Source organism: Camelus dromedarius, chromosome 4 (assembly GCF_036321535.1).
Source record: "Camelus dromedarius isolate mCamDro1 chromosome 4, mCamDro1.pat, whole genome shotgun sequence".
Taxonomy (NCBI): Eukaryota; Metazoa; Chordata; class Mammalia; order Artiodactyla; family Camelidae; genus Camelus; species Camelus dromedarius.
This window is the reverse complement of record NC_087439.1, coordinates 86322220-86345177: the sequence shown is the minus strand read 5'-3', so window position 1 is coordinate 86345177 and position 22958 is coordinate 86322220. Positions and strand designations below refer to the sequence as shown.

General features: G+C 40.0%; 1 protein-coding gene across 14 annotated transcripts in view; it reads left to right on the top strand.

Moving 5' to 3' along the window:
• Nucleotides 1–22958, top strand: part of DOCK10 (dedicator of cytokinesis 10) — a 241535-nt gene that overhangs the window by 118365 nt on the left and 100212 nt on the right. For all 14 annotated transcript variants that reach the window (XR_010380702.1, XM_064485215.1, XM_064485213.1 and 11 more), the window contains exon 4: nt 12760–12842. Coding sequence is in view for 13 of the 14 variants with exons in the window: in XM_064485215.1 (XP_064341285.1) it covers nt 12760–12842 (83 nt within the window). In the remaining variant the exon portion in view is untranslated. The remainder of the gene's footprint in view (nt 1–12759; nt 12843–22958) is intronic.

Here is a 22958-nt window from a genome sequence, read left to right as displayed (position 1 = left end):
TAGGGACTTTCCTCACCTTGCACCTCTTTGTGCATGTACAGTGTATTTGTGTGTCCCGGGTTTTCTGCAGTCTCCTTGAGGCTGTGGAAATTTCTCTCACGTGACCCGGGGGTTCTTAGCTCTCTTCCCTGTGGGTCTCTAGTGTCTGAGGCTTTCAAGGCCTTGGATTTGGCTGCCAGCCTGCTTCAGCTTTTTCCTTTTATGACCTGCTCATTTTATTGTGTGCTCTGCCTTTGGGGTAGGGCCAGCCAGCTCAAAGACCAAACCCCAGGACCTAATCAGAAACCTCACCCCTAATCCTTGGATCCAACCAAGGTGGTGAGTTTAGCTACTTTCCCCGGGGGGAGGGGGGGACAGATGGTCTGAAAAGTCGATCAGTACAACACTGGAGACATCTAAGGATATTCTGGGGTTCTTAGAGGCTTATAGTTTTGTTTGTGTTTTCATGAGCTTCTGAACCACAACTTCGAATGGCCAGACTGAGCCCTTTATTCCTGTGGTCCTCTGAGAAGCTTCACTTCAGCCGGGAACCTGGGGGTCTGGGGGCTGCAAAACGTGCTTTTGTCTTGCTCCTTCTCCTCGGGGAGAAAATTTTCACCTTCACCTTCTTCCTAATATTAATTTCCTTTCTACTACTTACAGCCCTTTTCTCACTTCCACCCTCTGCTTCTCATTTCTCCCAAGAACTGCTCCAAGGAGAAGTGTAATTCCTTTTACCTTAGAGGCTATGTATCTGCCAAACTTCTTTATGTTGCAAATCTTAAGACAGAGCACTCATCTTGGCAACATGAAGGAAACGTCTTACTATGTTTTTCCCAAATGCATAGATCTAAAATAGGAAAAAAAAAAAAAAGTAAGAAAGAAAAAGAAGAAAGTGAAAGAAACCTGAGAAGAAACTATTTTATTCCCTGCTGATTTTTCTGTCTCACCAGCCCTGAAAACCCCGTGGAAATTCCCATAGTTGTACTTGGTTTTAAGGATGGAGATAAAGTGAAACTTTTGCCTTAGGACAGGAAGAAGAGAAACCCAATTACAAATATCACATGATGATAATGCAAGATGAATAGTCGACCCTGGAGACAGTAGATGAAAAGAAAGGGGTCACCCGAGAGCCGGGTTAAGACTGAGAAATCACCCCAGAGAATGATGCTGCTGAAAAGTCTTGACCTCAGTAGCTTACAGCAGCTTTATTGACAACTTACTCTGCGCCAGATACGCTTCTCAGCCCCTTGCTTGCAGTAATTACAAACATCCATCATCATTATCATCATCACCTTTTAATGATGGGGAAACTTTCGTAGAAAAATTAAGAAATGTGTCCAGCATCCTACAGCTGGGAATAGACAGACCCAGCATCCCAACGCATGCCGTCTAGACCTGGCCTCTTAGCCACGATGCCAGCTGCCCGTATGTGCTCTGCTCTTGCTGCCCTCTGGAAGGAACACCTCTCAGCCTTTGCCCTGACAACTCCCCTGTAGCTTTGCCCCAGTAACCCTGACGCACGTTGTTAGTGGACCACACTTTGAGAAACATTGGCTGGATTTTTGAAATCAGGATAAGCGAGCACTGACATGAATTCACTGACAACTGTAGGGTTTTGTAGAGACACGTGTTTCCCTTACCGTGGTTGCTGCCCTGCACAAGGCAACCTTTTTGGTCCACCCTGTGCTAAATTGCCCTGTGGCTCCCTATGGGGTGGCAAGGACAGATACCCTGGTTGCTAGGCAACAGACCAGCGTGAATCTCATTTAAACACATCCCATCGGTACTGATTTTGAATTCTCTCTCTTTACTTTGACAACTCTGAGCTTCTTGTGGAAGGCAGTGGACATTCTTTCCTTCTTTAAACCTTGAATGACTTCGTGTTTTTAATGCGAGTTTAAGTAAAATGAACGGCCTCTCCCTCTTCTGTTTTAACTGGTATTAATTCTCTTCCTTGTCTACTAACTGTGAGGTTAAATAGTCCCCACAAGAAGGTAGGTTCAATTCACATCCACCAAAGCACTTCACAGTTGTGTTAAACTAACACAAGTCAGAGTTGAGCAACACTATATATATTTATATATGTTTTGATCACTCTGTTAAAGGTATTAATACTTTGCTTTACAGCCTACAAAGCAAGTTCTGAATGATGAAATAACCTACCCCGATTCACACAGAGCCAGAATTAAGGCCCTGATCTCTCTCACTCTGCGCTGGGTGCCCTTCCCCACTTTGCTCCCTCTGACCCTTTGAAAAATTCCTTCATACCCTGTGCTTAATAGCCTGACCTGATGGGGACGTTTCCACTGTTCACAGAAGAACACATCCTTTGTTTTGACAAATATTTAACCTTTCTGCCTCAAGTTTCTCCGTCTTTAAATGAGGATTATTTATCATCCCAATGCCGTGTTTCTAAAAATAAATACAGCAATGATATGAAAGCACTTGGAAAATAACTGGGGAGCAATGTCTTTATCTGATCCTCGTAAATGGCTTAAAGTCAACATCTATGGCCATAAAAAAGCCCAAGCACTTCCGTGATAAAACTTGAGCACCACTTCCTCCCCCAGGGGGTGGGAGAGTAGCTAAAGGGGTCTATAAATAGGAGGCAGACTTCTTAAGCAGAACTTCTAGGGCAAAGTTTTCATTTTAACATACCCAGAACACTAAAACTAAGCTCTTTGTTTGGTCTCTCTTAACAAAGAAGATGAGAGAGCAGAGAAGTGAAAATACTTCAGCGGCCGGACAGGGAGCAAGGGTCTCGGGACCAGTTCAGATGAATGGCTGAGAGAAATACTAAGTACTGAGGTAGCACGTCACTCTGCCTACAAGCCCGTCTGCAATTTCCAGAAACCAGCCTGCAACCAGAGTAGAGCACTGATGAAGTGAGGAGTAAGCCACGATGTCAGGAATTCAAGCCTCACTTTAGGCAAGACATTAAACACTCAGGGACTTAAGAGTTGTGGAAACGTTGCAAGAATAGAAGCAAAATATCTATATGTAAATATGTACACACACACACACACACAGAGTGATGATGTTCTGTCCTCATCCACAAAGTACTATATGTGACTGAGGCCAATTTCATATAGTCACAGAATGTTCTGCAGAAAGTCAGATCTTCGAGATGTTCATAGGTCACACACACACACACACACATAGACAGACACACACACACACACACACACACACACACACACACAGTGATGATGTTCTGTCCTCATCCAGAAAGTACTATAGGTGACTGAGGCCAATTTCATATAGCCACAGAATGTTCTACAGAAAGCCGGATCTTCGAGATGTTCATAGGTCACACACACACACACACACACACATGCACACACACACACACGCACAGAGACAGACATACACACACACACACACAGAGACACACAGACCCACAGACAGACATACACACACACACACACACACACAGTGATGATGTTCTGTCCTCATCCAGAAAGTACTATAGGTGACTGAGGCCAATTTCATATAGTCACAGAATGTTCTGCAGAAAGTCAGATCTTCGAGATGTTCATAGGTCACACACACACACGCACATGCACACGCACACGCACACACACACAGACAGACATACACACACAGACACACACAAAGTCTTTAGTTAGTATCCACTGAGACTGCCTTAGCGGTGGAAAAGGCATGAACTATTTCCCAGATTTACTTGACCATGGGGAAATTCTATCTCTTCCCCAAGTGTCTCGAGAAACATCTTTCAGAAATGCCAATACAAATCAGATGGAAGGAGATTGTCAGGAACCAGGGGCACAAAACAGCTCAAGTGAAACAGAAACAGCTTCTAGGTGAACCTTGACCTGCCTTTCATTCAGGCAGATGGTGATGACGAGAAAGGGGATGTTAAAGCCTCTAAAAGATCAAATAAATTATTTCTTTTCACGACCACCTCCATTCTTAATTCTTAACATTAGTGTCAAAAATGTCTACCTTTGACCTCTGAACGATACTAAGACAGGACCCCAGATACACCAGGGATGGTAGTTCTATGGACTTATCCTCATGCGGCAAATTTTAAGCATAAACAAGGTTAATTTCAAAGTTGGAGGTAAATAATAATGATCATAATGATCAGAGTAACACCTTTTTCAGCCCCTAAGTTTCTCCTCTTAACCCCTTAACTAGTTACCAGATTATTTCTTCTCTTGTCCTAGAGGACAATGCAAATTCAGTGGCTTAAACAAGATGCTCCTTTAGATACTCACAGAAACGGCTGCTCCCAGCTCAGCTGGGCAGAGTTGATTACTCTATCTCCACAAAAGGTTAAATTCTTTACATAGAAAGTGCCTCGCTTCCTGATTTATACAGTTACCATGGATCCCACACAGTGTCTGCAGTAAAGGGCCTTGTCCACTGCATGAACGATTCGACTGGGATTATTTTTCACCGACATTCGTCACTCACTAAGCTATGGGTACCAACTGGATGTCACAGAGTCCAGGAGCTCACCACCAGGCAGGAGGAACAGACCTGTGATCAGATTTTTGCAAAATATCCAGTGAGAACCCCTGGAGTATTGCTGTAAAATAGAGAAACAAGATCAGATTCACATGTTAGAAAAAAAAAAAATAACTAAAAACAGACCAGTAAATGGACTGTTTGCCTTGAGGGAAGGAGTAAGAGTGAAGAGAAGTTGACAGAATAGGAGACTATTTATTTTAATAGCCCAGCTGGGTTAAAGACTTGTACTAACACATGGCAGTGTGATTGTGGTGACAGGGAAGAGCTGTTAAGGAGACAGAGTTGACAGCAGTTGGTGACTGAAAAGCAAATAAAGGACAGCAACATGCTGGTGACGACTCCCATACATCTGGCTTGGGCAAGGAGCTAGAGAGTTGCGCCATCATTTAAACAAGGTGCCCAGAAGACAGTAACGATTGCTGGAGCAGCAGTGGAGGAAACAAAGAAGATCATCTTAGTGGCCAACACGCAGAGAGAGGGCCAAGAGGAAGATACATACATAGGTCTCCGCCCAGGAGGAAGGGGTGGGCGCTGGCTCTGGATTGGGAAGCTCTGAGCCTGGGAGAGCTTGCCGGGAATGCCCTGAGGCAGGTCCCTGAGCACCACTCCCACTTAGCGGGGTAGCAGAGAGGGCCCTGCATAGGAAGTGGAGATGGAGTGGACAAGGAGGTAGGAAGAAAACAAGGAGAAACTGATTTCTCAGAATCGAAGAGCTGTCTGTAGCAAGTGTGAGCCAATGGTGTCAAATGCCAAAGACATGTCAAGATTGGGTGATTCGGAGTCATTGGTGGTTCTTTCACAGGGCAGTTTCAGAAGCCATGAGCACAGCCTGATTACTGTGGGTTAAACTCTGAAGGGTCATGGGGTGTGTTGCCGTATCAAACAAGGTGTCAGTGTATTATTGTCCCCTTCCCTAGAAAGAGCTTTGAAGAGTAAACCCAGTGAAAATACTGGAGATCTTCACACAGAATACCCTGTGCATTGCAAAGTTTAAAAATAGCTCAATGGACTGTTAAATTATGTACCAAAATACTGCTTACTTTGTCAAGAAGCAAAATTTTGTAGCTATGAAAAACACTATGACCAAAGGAGTATAATATTGAAAATGAAATCTCTTCCTTTTCCTCTTCTTCCACTATTTGGAATCAGTGGCATTCAATGAATTCAAGAGCAAATTATAAATATTCCAAGTAGAAGCTGCATCATATTGAGAAGTAAAAGAGATTTTAAGCCACGTGGGTCCTAAACGTTGCAAAGAAAATTATGGGAAGAGGGAGACTGGCCATGATTTCAAACATATTTCATGCTGCCCCGTTTTGTTAATGGGAAAAAAAAATAGACTGAAATAGAATGAAATGTATCTTGTCTCAAGAAAACACAGGGAATTTCCTTTCTTACTTTTATGGTTGAATAATTTTATATGCTTTATATTTAATTTTGGACTGCATATTGTGTACATCGATAAGGAAGCCATTCTTTTAACCAACATGCCTTTGTACTTTATACAAATTGTTTGAATCTCATATGTAGAATAGCGTGCAGTCAGACTTACCCAGAAATAAGAATGAGTCTTTCAACAAATGATTCTGGAGGGTTTTTTTTTTGGCATGTATAAATAAATTAAGTAAAAATGAATGTTATTTTCTGATTCTGAATCATTGGACAGTAAATGAGTGATTCTAATGCATTCATTAACTTTAGACTAGATTTTCTTCAATCTAGAACTAACTCTTTTGCTGTGGCATCAAGGCTACATGTACAATTTAACTTACTGGAAGATAATGGGGAAATACAACTGTAAAAATCTCTCCAAATTGAAAAAAATTCAGAATTCTTTCTTAATAAATTAGTGCAAAGAAGAAGATTCATCTTTTTGTCTTGAAGAATGGGGCTTTTAATTCACTAAGGAAGGTCTTCTGGAAGTTAAGAGAATTTTCATTTTGTGTGTATTTTTTAAAAGTAAATTTATAAGTAAAACCATATTTCATTTGCAACTTCAATAATTTATTGGAAAAATTATATCAAAATCTTTTGTTGTCCTTTATTTGGCCTGGTCTTATTTATATGTAATAATTTTATTTCTATAATGGCCAGAACAAAATAGATCACCCGATGTTTTTTACACTAAATGTGTAACACTAAAGAGAATAAACATACAAATGTTGATTAAGGTAAATTCAAATGCCTTTATTCTTTAGTGGCATTTGGATGAAATGTGTATGGAGAACATGAATGAGCACAATGAAAAAATGTTTGTGTGTTTCATGTTAACCACCCTGAAGAAATTTATTTCCTAGTCTCAAAAATCCTTAGAATGATAGTCTTGTTTCCAAATATGCAAAACTGTTACAGTTCTAAATTGGCTTCCTCTTTTCTTCTCCACAATAGAAACCATCATACAATGTTTGGTGGTAAGTGAAAGGAGACACAGAAATACAAATCGAAGTCCCTGGAGTATAAGAATAAAAAAAGAACCCATCTGAAATTTGAACCTGAAATTTTAATTGCATTGAATTACAACCCAGATTTTATACCTTACATGAAAAGAATGATTAGATCATAATATTACTAAGATTTTTTAGTACCATTCATTATTCATGCCCTGACAAGATACTTGTGACATCCAGCTGGGAAATTAAGAGTGTCTGGTCCCAGATTAGGCACAGGTGTGATTTCTGAAAGTCTCACTTTACAGTTTGTTCAGTTGCCTTGATGCAACACATTTTGAAAAGGCAAACAAAATATTTTGATTCACTTTCAATTTAGAATCAAGAAAGATAACAATTTAGGCTAGTCTATAATTCAGAGTAACAAAATAATTAAAAATTGATTTTCACTTATGGTTGTCATTTGATATAACATTCTGTTTTATGTTGTACAGGCATATTTATATACATAGTAATACTATCTAATATCAAGTAATATTTTAAAAACTTAGACTCAAAAATCTGTTAAATAGGATTGTATCATGATTTCTGAAACTGAGTCAGATCTACATTCACATCATTTATTTTGTCCAAACCCATTTTCAGTTTCTTCCCAAGAGTGTAGTGTAAGTTTTTTAAAATCATTTACTCTTCAATTTATTTTTATAGTGCAGAAGTTAATTATTCCATTTTAAAGGAATATATAATGTGATCCAGTCAAAGAAAAAAAAAGTATTTTCAGTGCCATTTTGTTTCTTCTAAAATATCAACATCTTGGGTGACCATATGTCCTGATTTGCAGGCAGTTTTATATTCTACCTGTTGACCTGGCTAATAGTATCTCCTTAGACTTTGAAATCCCTCACTGTGGACAATAAATTATCCAGCCACTCTTTTAATACATGATTTGCCTAAATTCACGTAACTTCGTGATGCTGCATTTTCAACATTTATACAATAGCCATAATTACTTCTAAACTTTATAAAAAATGGCATTAACAGGAAAATTACCACCCTCATTGTACAGATACAGAGTTAATCCCGGTGGTGACTAAGGGCCAAAATAAACACCTTTTGTAGTTGCATAAATCCTTCTGGCCAAAAAGTCATCGTGTAATTTAATAAACGTCTATAGCCAGAAAGAAAAATAACTTTGCATCTAAAAAGCCATCTCTTACCTGCTTATTCTGTAGCCAGAATCTAATAATCAGCCTTCTTAAGAGATGGACAAATCGCATTGCCAAACCCCAGGTGCTGTTACAGGTAGGTAGCGTGATCTGAATTGGTTCTAATGAGTCTCTAAAGAGAAAGGGAAGAGGAGGAAAAATCAAATGTTTTGTTTAGAGCACTGTAGGGTGCCTTTGACAAGTGCCCAGTCTTTCCTAAAGTGTTTAGATTTTTAGAACTTTCAAGGTGTCAAATTTAGTTATTTCCAGGGGAAAAAGGACTATGGAAGATTCCTTCATTCAACACATCCATACTCAGTGGCCACTGTCAGTGACCCCCTGGGCTGGACTTGATGTGCTCCCTGCTCTTTTAAAAGGCTGTGCCTACTTGAGGGCAAGAAAGCTGGAGGGTAGTCTCAGTTACTTGAGTTCCCTGTGTGAAGCTGGGACCCTGATGCTTTCAGTTTGCAGGCAGACGGCATGGCAAGGACTGAGCCACACTGTCACTTCAGTGGAATGATGGATTTCAGGAGAAAGCCTTCTAGAGATTCTGATCTCATGGGGGACTCAGGAACTTGCATTTTAATTAGCAACCCCAAATAATTCATGTACACACTGTAATTTAGGAAACACTGTTCTAATGGTTTAAAAGCCTTTGACCATGTTGACTTTGCTTAATTTTTTGTGTGTCTAAACATCAAACCGGCAGCGATGACAAGATAGAGGCTGAATAAGCAAACATAATAAATGAATAAAATGTGAGTTAGGGGCATCGCTGTTTGGAAAAACTAACCAACTCAGCAAACTTTTGCTGGCTACTCAGTCTTCACCTTTGAAGTAGACAGTGGCAGCCCCCATGTTTAGGGGAGTAAGAAGCAAGTGTTTGGCAACCAGTGTGACGGGCTAGGCAGTTTTTACGGGGAAGAGAAAGCCAGAGCCTTGTTGCAACAAGCAGAGCTGGAGCCTGTGACTTTGAATTTGCAACAGGTCATTTCAGCTTAGTTCTTGGACAAAGAGGAGTTGTAGTCATAATTGTAATAGTTCTTAATGATCTTCTTAGAGCGACTGTGTGGGCTGGAACAAAGAATAGAGAATAATTTTCTATGCGTAACATTTCCAAAATGCCATAACTATGTAGGAGAAATGCTTATGTGTTTGTAAAATGCACTGGCTTTCTCAGAATCGGAGAAATCACAGATTTAAAAGGATTCTTCAGGATCTTCTAGTCCAGTCCTAATCCTCATGTAACCACCCCCAGATACTAAGAACCTAACAAGTAAATTCAGAAAGAATTTGATTTAAACGGAACTCTGTGATAACCAGAGCTAAGATATCTCTCCAAAACAAGACTTGTATAAATCAGGAAAAACAAGTTGGCATTATCAACTGTTGTGAGCATGATTTGTAGACTGAGTCAAACTTACTGGGAAGACTGATTTTTTAAAGCAAGTATTTATCAATTACTTACTCTCTGATAGGTGCTTTGTTGGAATTGATCTTCATGAAGGTGGTATCATTTAAACATGTAAAGAAATTTAGAGATATTAAGTTACTTAATTGAGATCTCACAGCTAATACCAAAATTGAAAACCAAGTCTTGTCTGGTTCCAAGACAGAAACAGAAACACCATACAAAACATCTGGAATGATGATCCAGATGTGATTTAAAAAAAAAAAAAATCTGCAATCATCAAACAAGTCATAAATTAGTTGAATAGACTTTTCAAGACAGACAGATCCAGTTTGAAATCCTACTTCTGTCACATGTAGGATCTTGGGGAAAAATCTGAGCCTCTCCTTGCCTCTGTGATCTATAAAATGGGAATAATAGAGTGTCATGGAGTGCTCTTAAGATTATATGTGAAGCACCTAATAGTACAGTATCTGACAAGGATCTGCCACTCCAAGACAACAGAGGTAATTCTACTAGACTGTAGTGATGTAAGAAAGTACCACTTTCATTTTTGGCCAGCGGGATTCAGGATTACGTATCCCAGTCAGTTAAGCCTGCGGCATGTTGTGAATACTGAATAGTGCGTGTAAGATGCATGAATATACGTATTTACCATGGTTAAACATAGCAAGAAAGGACAATAGGACAATACACATTTGTCCGATTAAAATGTCCAAATAAAGACCTGTAGAGGTAGATATTATGAAACAGAAATTTCTTACCCATTCTAATATTCTGAAAGTTCAGTTGCTAAATCAGAGAGCCTAATAAGTAAAATGCTTTGACCAAAATCATGTTGGAAGTCAGTGTAGTTCTAGACCAAGAATAAAGCCCTGTAGCTCCTGGTTCAGTGCAGTACCCTCTATTCTCATTTTTCTTGTAAAGAATGTACATCAGTTTGGCAGTTTTTTGTCAAGAATCTTTAAAATACTTTGAGTATTCTAGCCTAAGAAAATAATCCCAAATGGGCCAAACTTGGGGGAAGATGTGAGGACCAAATGCATGAAGAAATACTCTGAAGCATTATTTTTCTGCAGTGGCCGTTAGAACGGCTCCCTCTGTCCTCTTTTACACGTCTTTGCTCAAAGGTCACCCTCACTGTGATACTGCCCCTAACCAGTCTATTTAAATTATCCCCCTTTGTCTAACTCTATCCATCCCCCTTCTTCTGCTTTATTTTTCACTTGACACTTACCATGTCCTAATACATTACACAATTTACTTATTTTTGTGTTTACTGACCAGCTCTTGATTAGGTCAGACATTTCAAGAGGGCATGAATTTTTGTCCCTCGTTCACTGATGTATTTGCATCACCTGGAACAACCCTGGGCAAACAGTACGGGTTCAAAAATAATTGCTGAACAAATTAATGAACGGACTGGGTTGGTAAATCAGGGTATGATACTTGCTTCTATCTAGTATTTAAAGTGGTCTTCAAGTTGAGAAAGCAAAAGTGAAAATCTTTGGAAACATGCCATTAAGTGGATAGAAAACAATATTCCAATTCAAATATATACTTAGAAGGGAACTAGGAAAAACTATGTACCAGAAAAAAAAGATAGAAAGGGAATGCAGAAAGAGAGTGGGTTTTATGCTTTGTTGTCCATTTTGTTTCATTTGAGAACTGCAGGAAAGTACAGAAAAAGGAAGTAAGTGAGAGAGGATGAGAAAGACCTGTGGTCATGAATGTTCTGTCTCCCCCGGGCTGGGAGGCCATAAGCCTGTGTGCTCTTTGCCTGAATTCCTGGCATCTTTGTCTAAAATGAAGATGAAACTTTTTAGACAAAGAGCATATCAGGGCTCAGTTTTCCTCTGATTTCCAGAAACATACAGTTGCAGAATTAGCTCAGGAACTGGCAAGCTATGAAATTCAATTTTAGCTAAATATTCAGTATTCTTCCCAGTTCTCCTTCTCCATCCATGGTCCATGGATCCCCTGAGTTCCCTTTGACTGTTTATCCATGTCCGTTTGTCTGGTTGTAGTTTTGTTTTTAAACTCTACTTTTCTTCTGTCCTCCTCCCACCCCTATCTTTGTCCTAGGCGCACGCATTGTTTGCCCTCAGTCCCTGGTTTGTGTGTGGGTGTTTCCCTGAATAAATAAAGCTCTGGTGCTGAGAAAGTTCAAGGCCAGAGAAATCCAAAGCGGCTGAGGACCCCTAACACTTGTCCCTGCCTTTCTGTGAATCGTAAGCTGGGGGCCCGCACCCTGCTTTTCCACCCGCCTTCCCCACACGCCTCTGGGCCTTTCCCTCCCACCTTCTGTTTCTGCAGAGACGTCATCAGCGCTTCCTTTGCTGTAACACTTTTACATCTTGAGTAACGACTTGCGTAGAGAGCTCTTTGCCTGTCCCCTTCTTGGTTACTAAGACATTCATGGGTCTTACCTCTCATATTGCATTTTCCCCACTCATGCTAGAGCACAAGGTCTCCTTATAATCCTGATGTTGCTGTTTAATCCCTCGATTTATGCAATTTTAGAATCAAAAGGAATCTTAAAAGCCAACTAGTGAAACCCCCATTACCACTCCATGGTCAGCATAGTGGGAGGTGCACGGTAGAGGTCTGGAGAATCTTTACCATCAGTAAACACCCTCAGGTCAGCCATCGTGTACCACTTCAAGATAATTATTTTGTGCTATTAACTTTGTTTAAAAAAAAAAATCTTTTATTCACATATATTTATAAAATTGGTGAAGAATCACGGAGAAGCCTGGGTCCAGAAGGCAATGAGGTAAAACGGATTCCAAGTTGACCACAGGGTTGACATAAAGCGAAAAAGGCTTCGTTACTGACGCAAGAACAGGAAGAAAGGGGCTAAAATTATGATGAAAGAATTACATGTAAAAATAAATAATAATATCTTTTGCTACTGACAACTGTTGAATGATGGAAGGGTTGCCAAGGCAAGCTGAAAAAATGTCAGGACTTGAGGTTAGCAGCGTATCCGGTATGATTCAGCGGGTGATTAAATTAGACTTTCCTTGATGGAGAAAAATAGAATAAATATGTCAAATGGTTCCTCCTCTAAGAGTCTGGGAAAGGTTAGATTTCCATTTCACTGGGAAATGAAATGATTATTAAATAAGCAAGCCCCTTACCTGCCTGAAAGTTGCTAACACAGCTACCTTAACATTATCCCAGCGGTCATGAGAACTGAATTCACTGTGCTTTTTGCCAGGACAGCTGATTTTTCTCATGATAATTTTTAATTGTCATTTTTTTTTCTTTTCAGGCTTGTAAATTTTATAGCTCCCAGTGGTACGTGGTAAATTATAAATATGAACGATATTCTGGAGACATTCGACAGCTACCCCGGTAAGAACCTTCCATGGTACTCCTTGGGTTTTTCCATATATAAAACACTTTCTCTATTTAAATTCTTCCATTGTTTATAAATACATGTATGTTATTCTAGTATTAAGTTATGCTTTATAAAATTTAAAAATGAGTCATGAAAGAACATTTTGTTCAACAATGTATTATTTGTATAGTCACAGAATTGGGGTGAGATGCTCTTATTTAATTTTTGAACAAAGTTTTAAAGTCTTGGTATATTATTCTTTTGTGAGCTGTCCTTTCAATAGCAGATACAAGAGGATTTTTCAAAACTTCAGTTTTGACAAGAAGTTTTTTTCTGACTATATTCTGTATATAGTGTTCAGTTTGCCGTTCGTTTTGTGTATTTTCATACAGAGATAGTAAAAGGCATGAAAATAAACAACCTCCACAGAAATGATAGATCCTTAAGAACAGCAGAAAGGAAAAGACAAACAAGTAATTTTTTTCCAGACTATGGGGAAACAAAGTCTCTAGGGGAAGGTCCTGCACCTGCTCAACTGTCACCTCCACAGACAAGCTTACCTGACCGACTGCCTGAACTAGTAATCATTTATTCCGTGTCTGTGTCCCCCCACTAGAGTAAAGACCCCCAAAGGACAGGGACTCTTCTTCGCAGAACCCCCTGCAGGCCTAGGAGAACGCCCGGCACATAATTAGTGATTACTTATTGGATAAGTAAACCCAGTGAGTGGCAAATTTTAAAACGTAATAATCCTAGATGGACATTGCTTACATTCAAAGCATGACGATGAACTGGAATTTCCTGCACACTCGTTCATCAAACTAAAATGATGCAAATCATCCAGGAAAATACTTAAGACAGTTAAAAGTTAATTCTTTCTTAACACTTTCCTCAAGTGAAGCTTTGAGATCACACACATTGCATCTAACTTTTTAAATGGTCACAAGTTTCAGATTTGGGCACGACTTTCTAAGATTTCCCGAGCCCCTTGAAACATCTTTTCCAGACTTGGATACTTGGAAGTGCTGCTCTAAACCCCTGAATGCAGAATTTGGAGGGGGAGTTACAGAATGGCTCTGGGAAGGTGACATTTGAGCCCCGATCTGAAGGAACAGTAGCTACCAGCACCACAATCTCCAGAAAAGGGTTCCCAGAGGGAACAGCGAGGGCAAAGGTCGTGAGGTGGCAGCTAGTGTGGTCACTCGAGGCTGGAACTGAGGGTTGGAAAGAGAGCAGTAAGGTAGGGGATGTTACAGACCCTGGGAAGGAACTTGGATTTTATTCTCATTGCACAGAAGCCTATGGTAATTGTAACCTAGAGTGTGACATGATCTGGTTTACCTCTTTAAAAGATGACCTGTTCTACTCCACGGAGAATGAGATGGTGGCAGTGAGAATTAAAAAAAAAGAAACAGAAAGAGGGAAGGGAGCCATTTCTTCAGGCGTTACATTACTGTCGAGAGCAAAGCAATGTTCCTCCAAAACAGCAACTCTTCATTCAAAACAGTGAATGTTAACTTTTACCAAAGTTCTGAACATTCCTTTAGATCCAGTTCACTCCTGGTAGATGGCCTCCTGTGACTTCATGTTGGGAAGGTCCCATCACACCCCAGGCCTTCGTGAGTAACTAGTACGTTCAGAATGTCTGGGCATTGGTCACACACTTTTGTAGATGCAGTTGAAAAGCAAAGCATGTTTTAACATCCAGACTTCCCCTTTCTGAAAATAGTTTTGAAAAGCAGTTACAACTTGGAAGCTGCGTCCAAGCCGTTGGAAGACTGCATACAAGGGAAGAGAGCATAAAAGGAAGTGTTTAGCTGCCCTTTTGCATAAGTGCCTTCCGGCTGTCTTTAGGTCTGTAGGCATCTTTGGTGGCTTTATCCCCAAACACTGTTCATCATTTCTTATAGTCGTGATGCCATAAAGAAAAGTAAATTTAAAAATTTCACATTTGCTTCATGAGAACAATAGAAAAAGCACATCCAGCAAGAACAGGGTCGGAATATCACTGCTGAACAGGGATTCTCGCAAAGCAGGAGAAGAAATGCGAAAGTAACCAAAATACTGTTGCGTCTTACCTCACTTTAACTAAGGGAAGTGAAAGTTGATACCAAGAAGGGGAAGAGTTAGACTGCCACTAAGTGAGAAACTGTAATGAACTATACATGTATATTCAAAATGAAAATCAGAAGTTCTGAAATAATCCTCACGTGTCCCCTGAACAGATGAAAACTGTTAACGCTGAACAGCGAAAGTATTTTTTTAATGATTTTACAAATCTAAGCACTCCCCGCTCAAGACTACACCTATTTAGGTCAGTAGTGGAAACGTAATTTACTTGGGCCTTCCGAGGCTATTAGAAGTAAATCATTTTCATACCTCCTGGATTAGAAGAATTCTCCTATGTCTGCTACCAATTAAACTGAGCGTTTCTTTTTATGGATTGCTGAAGCTGTAAAATGAAAACTTGCAATTATGGAGAAGTGAAAAAAGACGTGTGTTTCTCTCCCTCATTTTTATTCCTCAAATTTGAAATTGTGTTATGATTGACTTTTAAGAATCTCACTTTTTTTTAGCGTCTCTTCATAGGAAGATACTGGAGAGAGACTTTATTTCAGGCTAGAATGTGGAATGTAAAGACTTCACACACTGGAAATAAAAATTGGCACTGAAAATGGGGTTCCCAGAAGATAAGAATGTCATAAAAAAATACGTGATGCCAAAGGAGCCAAGAGTATACAGTGGGGAAAGGACAGTCTTGTCAATAAATGGTGTTGGGAAAACTGAACAGCCACAAGCAAATGCATGAAACTAGACTATCTTACATCACGCACAAAATTAACTCAAAATGGATTTACTATTTGAATGTAAGTACAGAAACCATGAAACTCCTAGAAGAAAACATAGGTGGTAGGCAGCTCCTTGACATTGGTTCTGGCAATGATTTTTTTGGAATTGGCTCCAAAAGCAAAAATAAACTAATGAGACTACATCAAACTAAAAAGCTTCTGCACAGCAAAGGAAATTAACAACAAAGTGAAAAATCAACCTACTGAATGGGAGAAAATATTTGTAAATAATGTACCTGATAAAGAGTTAATATCCAAAATATATGAAGAACACATACAACTCAATAGCTAAACAAACAAACAAACAAACAAACAATCTGATTAAAAAATGGGAAGAGGATCTGAACAGACATTTTTCTAAAGACTTACAGATGACCAATCAGTACATGAAAAGATGCTCTGTATCATTAATCATCAGGAAAATGTGTATCAAAGCTAAAATGAATTATCACCTCACATCTGTTAGAATGGTTGCTATCAAAACAATGGGAGATAACAAGTGTTGGTGAGGATGGAGAAAAGGGAGCCCTTTGCACTCCTGGTGGGAATGTAAACTAGCACAGCCACTATGAAAAACAGTATGGAGATTCCTTAAAATATTAAAAATAGAGCCACCATATAATCCAAGAATTCCACTTCAGTGTATTTATTCTAAGAAAACAAAAACACTAATTTGAAAATATACATGCACTCCCATGTTCATCACAGCTTTATTTACAATAGCCAAGATACAGAAGCAAGGTAAGTGTCCACTGGTGGATGAAGGAAAGAAAATGTGGTACCCATACACAGTGAAATACTATTCAGCCATAAAAAAGAAAGAAATCTTGCCATTTTCCACAACATGCATAGACCTTAAGGGCACTATGCTAAGTGAAATAAGTCAAACAGAGAAAGACAAGTACCACATGATCTCACTCACATGTGGAATTGAAAAACAAAAAACAAAACAAGAAAAAGCCAAACTCACCAATACAAAGAACAGATTGATTTTTGCCAGAGGTGAGGTGTGGGGGTGGGCAAATTGAGTAAAGGGGGTCCATAGATGAAAACTTCCAATTCTAAAGTAAATAAGTCATGAGGATGGGATGCACAGCTTGGTGTCATTATAGTTAACAAGACCTTATTGAATATTTGAAAGTTGTCCAGAGATTAGATCTCAAAAGTCTTTAGTAGCTAGGAATGGTGACGATGTTAACTAGACCTACTGCGATCCTTTCACAATATATACAAATGTAGAATCACCGCATTGTACACCTAAATCTAGTATATTGTCATCTGTCAATTATACCTCAATTAAAAAATATGAAACTAAGAAAAAAAATATGATACCACAGATTGTATTCACCCGTGGGGTAAAATACAGAGATATATAACATACTGAAAAGTTTTACCACAGCTGGTTTGACATAAAGGAGAAAATTTCATAGGGTATATTTCGTGACTGAAGATCAAATAAAATGGAATCAGTTTAGTGCGGCTGAACTGGAACAGATATTTTCATAAAAGAACACTTGTCGAGTGCAGGCCGTGTGCCAAGTGTGCTGGGCGCCCTGTGTACGTGACCTCATTGAACACGCATAACCCCACAGAGCAGGGACTGTTTTCCCTGTTGTGTAAAGGAAACCAGGGCCCTGAGAGAGTTAGTAACTTGCCCCCAGCCTCACTCCACTCAGGCATCCCCACACTCCTTATTTGAGTGTAGAAGTGAGAAACAAGACGGCCTAGAAATGACAACTAAGTTTGGATTCAAGGACCAGAGGGCGAGGTCCCTGCTGAGCCCTCTACCTCTGGAGCCCAAAGGCCCTTTAGAGACCCACAGGGCTCCTGGGGGGAGAATTTCACAATCAGTAGACAGAAGTGCTTTTCTTTTAATGATCTCCAAAAGAGAGAAGGGCCATGCTTAACGGCTCTGCAGACATGAGACTGAGTAATGACGATGGTGACTGAAAGACAAGGAGGCTGTGCCCTGTGGGTCAGTGGGAACAGGGATGGGAAAAAAGGGTCCTCAGTAGCCCCCTGCCTCAGCAGTGGACCCAACACTCTGCCATCTTGCTCCAGAGCCTTTCCTTACACGGCTGACCTCACCTCCTGTCTCTCTCCCTTCCCCGCGTACTCCAGCCCCAACAGGGGTCCCCTCCTGGAGGCCGCAAGCCTGACCCTCCCCAAGACCTTCACTCACCGTTCACTGTGCCTGAGTGGTCTTTCCACCGGTCATCACATGGCCAGCTTCTTCTCACTCTCAACCAAAATGGCCGTCTGTGATCGCCCTTTCTAAACCTGCTCCCCTTGCCCGAATCTCTCTTTTCTCTTCCCCTCTTTAATTTTCTTCACAACCATTTTCACCCAGGGAAAGTATCTTGTTTATTTATGCTTAATTATCAGCCCTCCCCTCCCTCAGAAGGCGAGCTTCCTCATTCCGGGATTTATCTTCTGATACGTGGTTGGCATTTTTGCAGGGCTTCTATGGGACAGGTCCTCTCTGGGCACTGGATCATTTAGTGACAAGGAGGAAGAACGGCCTCCAAGAATTAAGACAGCTCTCAACTCACATTGACTTTGATCAAGTAGCCTTAGACTTAAGAAAAGCCAGCAGTGAAAGAACATACGCATGCACCCATCCCCCGCTCCCAGATAAGACCTGAGTTGGCACTCACTGGTCTACACCTTCTTTTTAATGAGCAGCATCAATATGGCTAGGGACTAAGGCAGTAAGTTAACTTTTGCTAGTGACCTCACTGATCTTATCTATCATACCTTATAATTTATTTTTGACTTACAATACTTAAGTGAACTGAAAAGGGAATTTTAAAGAAAACTTTGTTTTATGGAAGAGTTTAGAGACCTCACAAATTGTAATACAGAGTACCTACCCACATATTAAATGTAACATTTAGGAAATTCTTTAAAACTGTTTCACTATTTGTACAACACTTCCTTCTCTCTTCTAAATCATCTGTCCCTCAAAAATAACAGGGAAGAATAGTTCAGAAATTCATACTCAACATTTTCTTTGAGAAAAGTTATATATGTTTTTGCACAATTTTAAAATTTTCCTTCACATTAAAGAAAGTCAGTTCAGGAGACATCATTTTTCATTACTCTTTGAATAATCCCTTCAACACTTTTTAAAAAATTTCCTCTATATTTCATTATGCAAATTTTTAAACATACAAGAAGTGCTGAAAAACTTACACAATACACACCCATATTCTCACCATCCAGAATGTATCTTTCACATTTTACTGTATGTATTTTATCACATTATCCATTGACCCACTCATTCCTCTAGCCAACCATCAGTCCATCAGATATTTTGATCATTCCAAAGTGAGTTGAAAAATAGCAACACACTGTCCACCGCCTTTCTAAACACTGTAGCATGCAAACCATCAACTAGAGTGTACATGTTCATAGTTCACTTTTTTTTTTGAGGGACACTTTAGGAGGAAATTCACAAGTTGTAAGTGAACCATTGGATAACTTCGTGTGTACACCTGGACCACTGAAACCCCGACTGAGATGAGGAACATTGTCATCACCCTCAAAGAGTTCACTGCTACCCCTTCCAGGACAATCCTCACCCCTCCTTCCCTCTCCCCCAGAGACAATCACTGTTCTGATTTTCTTCACCACAGATTAGTCTTACTTGTTCTAGAACTTCATAACATTGGAGTTATGCCGTATATATGCCCGTGTTTCCGACTGCTCTGACTGAACATGATGTTTTTGCGTGTTTTGCGTATCCACATCATTGCGTGTTTCAGGAGCTCCCATTCCCTTCTGAGTAGCGTTCCTGGGTGTGGATCTACTGTAGTTGGTTTAGCCATGCTTCTCTCAATAACAGCATTTTGAGCTGAGTTGTACATAAGTCACTTTCAATCCAGGGATTTCTGTGAAGCTTTGCCTGCCATTTATAGGGTATCTCATTGTTATTTCCCATCCTCTACTGGGAGATACATGGAAAACCCTCACAAGTATTTAGCCTTGTACACAGAGATTCCTGAAAACCTTATTTTGTTTCCTTAATTCTTTGCTCTTATTTCATTGCTAGTTTAAAAGGCTGTTTCTTCTCCCCTCTGTTTGTAAGTTTTTAAGTATCTTCACAGAAATGAAAGTTAGATTGCGGAACGTGGCCACTGTTGCAAGCCACGATTCTCAGAACCAATGCCCATAAAATTATTCTTTCGTAAGCAAGAGAAGAAAGGACAAGACGTGCTGGCAAAAGAGGACAGAATAAAAAATTCAGAAACGAACAGAAGTGTCTCAAGGTCAAAGGGAGACTGACAGGAAGTGACCAGCATATAGTGCAGGGCTGTCCCTGAGCCAGCTGGTGACCTTCCAGGTTCTAGCTGGTCTTTGCTGCCTCGTCCTCCGTTTTCCCTACTAATCCCTTTGCCTTCCCCTTGGGATGTTTCCTTAATAGTGCCTTTACGGACCCACCGTCATTTTAAGACTCTTGGAACCCTCATATGTTTGTTGCAGACAAAAATACATCAAATAATTGTTCTGAAATCAGCCCTTTGAACCTGCCTATGAATCTCAGTCAACGTATCACCTCTCAGGGGAGCAGGGGTAGAGGGAAAGGCTGGGTTCAAGGGCTTTATTTTGCCAATCAAGTGAAGAGGTGAAAGGGACTGCTTCTGATTCAAGGAACATCAAGATGTTGTTAAGGAGAAGAGGAATATTTTTGATGGGATAAGAAGCATTTCCCAGTGGTCCCCAAATAACAGTGTGGTCTGCTACTTCACATGAGGTTGACCTTAACGAAAAGGCAGGACAAGTTAACATCAGTGACAACTTACACAGGTAAACTTGAGTGTCTCTAAGATTCTGCAAGAAGGAGAAAAAACTACAGGTACAGAGAGAAAAATGGCTGCAATCTTACTTAACATGCTTCTTAAAGATGGTTTGGATTAACCTATCCTAAATGCAGGAAGCAGCATTTCAGGCATAAGGATTCAGAGCTCCTTTTCCACTGTGAGTTTATGTGGGTAACTGTTATGGACTTCATTTTCTTCTCAGCAAAATAGCAAGATTAGGCTAGACATCGAGCCCCAGAATTTGTGTCCATATGACTGATTATATGCATATATAAATTAATAAAAAGCAGTGTGCTACTTCCTTAGTACATGTGTAGACTTCAGTACAAAATCTCTGCTATTTTGGTGTGTATTTTTGAACTTCTTTGAACTTGCACATAAGTGATGCATGAGGAAGGCTGTATGATGTATTAATTATGTTTTTGAATGCTGGACTAACACATACCCATGCAAGTAAATTCATATACATCAATTAGCAAATGTTTATCGAGCACTTAACCATGTGTCAGAGCCTGTGGTGGTGATAACATTGAAATACACATTTCCTACCACTCTTCTTTCAAGCCTCTGGCTTTTAAATAAGACTGTTGTCATTCACCACTACTTACCTGTGGGTCTTGGGATGTCCTGTCGAGACTGTACAACCAAAACAAAATAGAGAAAGAAACTGGAATGAAGACTGAAATGAGACTCTAGACACCAGTTATGGGAATAGTCAATATCAAACACTGTGCACTCCAGAATACCTTTATTTTTAGTAGTTATGAATTTTGGTAGCAAGTAACACTTTCATTTATTTATTTATAAGATATTTTAAAAAAATCATTTTAACATGTTGGAGGGGCCTCTTAGGATTTTGATCACCAAAAATGTGCTTTACTGCTAAAAAGAGCATCGCCAGGATGCCTCCCAAAACCAAAGTTTTAAGTTATACCTTTTCATATTATTGCCCTTCTGTGATATCCTTGTTCATCTTGCCTATCTATAATTCAGTCAGCAAATGCATATTGAGCATGTCTACAACAGGAAAGAAAAAAGTTGGATGAGCTGTAGACGGGACTTCATTAGAGTCCCTGGCTTTTAAGAAATGTACAATCTGATGCAGGGAGAAGACAGGTGCACAGATAACAGAATCGGGCAAGCATCCTAAGAGGCGTACGTACACTCAGCATCGGCAGGGAGAGAGTCCTAACTCTGTACATCCAGGGTACCTTCGTGGAAATGACTGTGGGGGCACAGACTCTTATCAGGTTATGATGGAATATTGGTCAGCCTTAAAAAGAAATGAAATCCTGACCCTTTCCAAAGCATGAATGAACCTTGAAGACATTATGTTAAGTGAAATAAGCCAGACATGAATAGACAAATATTGCGTGACTCCACTCATTTGAAGTCCCGGGAATAATCCAATACATAGAGATAGAAAGTAGCCCAAGGATTACCCAGAACTGGGGAAAGGGGGAATGGGGAATTATTGTTGAATGTGTACAGAGTCAGTTTTGGGAATAAAAATGGTTTGGAGATGGACAGAGGTGCTGGTTGTACAGTGTGAATGTACTTACTGCTACTGAACTGTATGCTTAAAAATAGTAAAAATGGTAATTCTTACGTAGATCTTACCACAACAGAAAACAAAAATGTTGATCAGGTATGGAGACTGTGATTCTGATCTCAAGCTTTCCACAGTTTGATAGTGAGGACAGTGTTCCTTTTTGTGCTCTAACTTTCCCTGCTGTGACCAGAGAATGGGCATTGTCATGTCTTTCAGAGGGAGGGTAAAGAATATTTTGAATCCACTTGAATCCATTTGAATCCACTGGATCCCTCCGTGGATGCGCGGTCGGGACATGTTTTGCATACTTGAGTATAAGGAGCCCTCGGTCATTCACCTTCCTATCTGGGATACCATCAACATGGGAAACTGTTTGCAATGAGAATGTTGAATGTGCTCCTGGGCTTTTTTCCTCCATAGTCAGATTCTGAGATCACTTCTACATAATTGAAATCGTTTGGAAGAAAACAAATACCCCATGCAAATTCTCCATGTAGGGTTTTCTAGCTGGGTATCAGGGAATGCCTGAATGTGAGATGATCTTGTCTGGTTTCCATTCAACCATGAGTTATTAGATAGAATCTAGCCAGACAAAGTTTATTTTTGTCTTATTTTTACCATTTATAGAGCCAAGTGTACACTCTTGTTCCTCTGGGTTGTTCAGTGATGCTCTGACATAAAAGCACTTCTGTGCTATCATGGAAATGCCCAAAGTGAGCACAGTTTGCCCCTAAGTCATGTTGGTGCAGACTTTGGGGAGAGGTCACGGTTAGGGGAGCAGCGCAGCCTAGTGGCCAGAGTGCAGGTTGGTTCTCAGGAACATGGTTCTTCAAATGACTGTACTCTTCAGCGTGTAACATAAAAGCAAAAAAAAAAAAAAAAAAGTGAAAATATCACTACTTTACA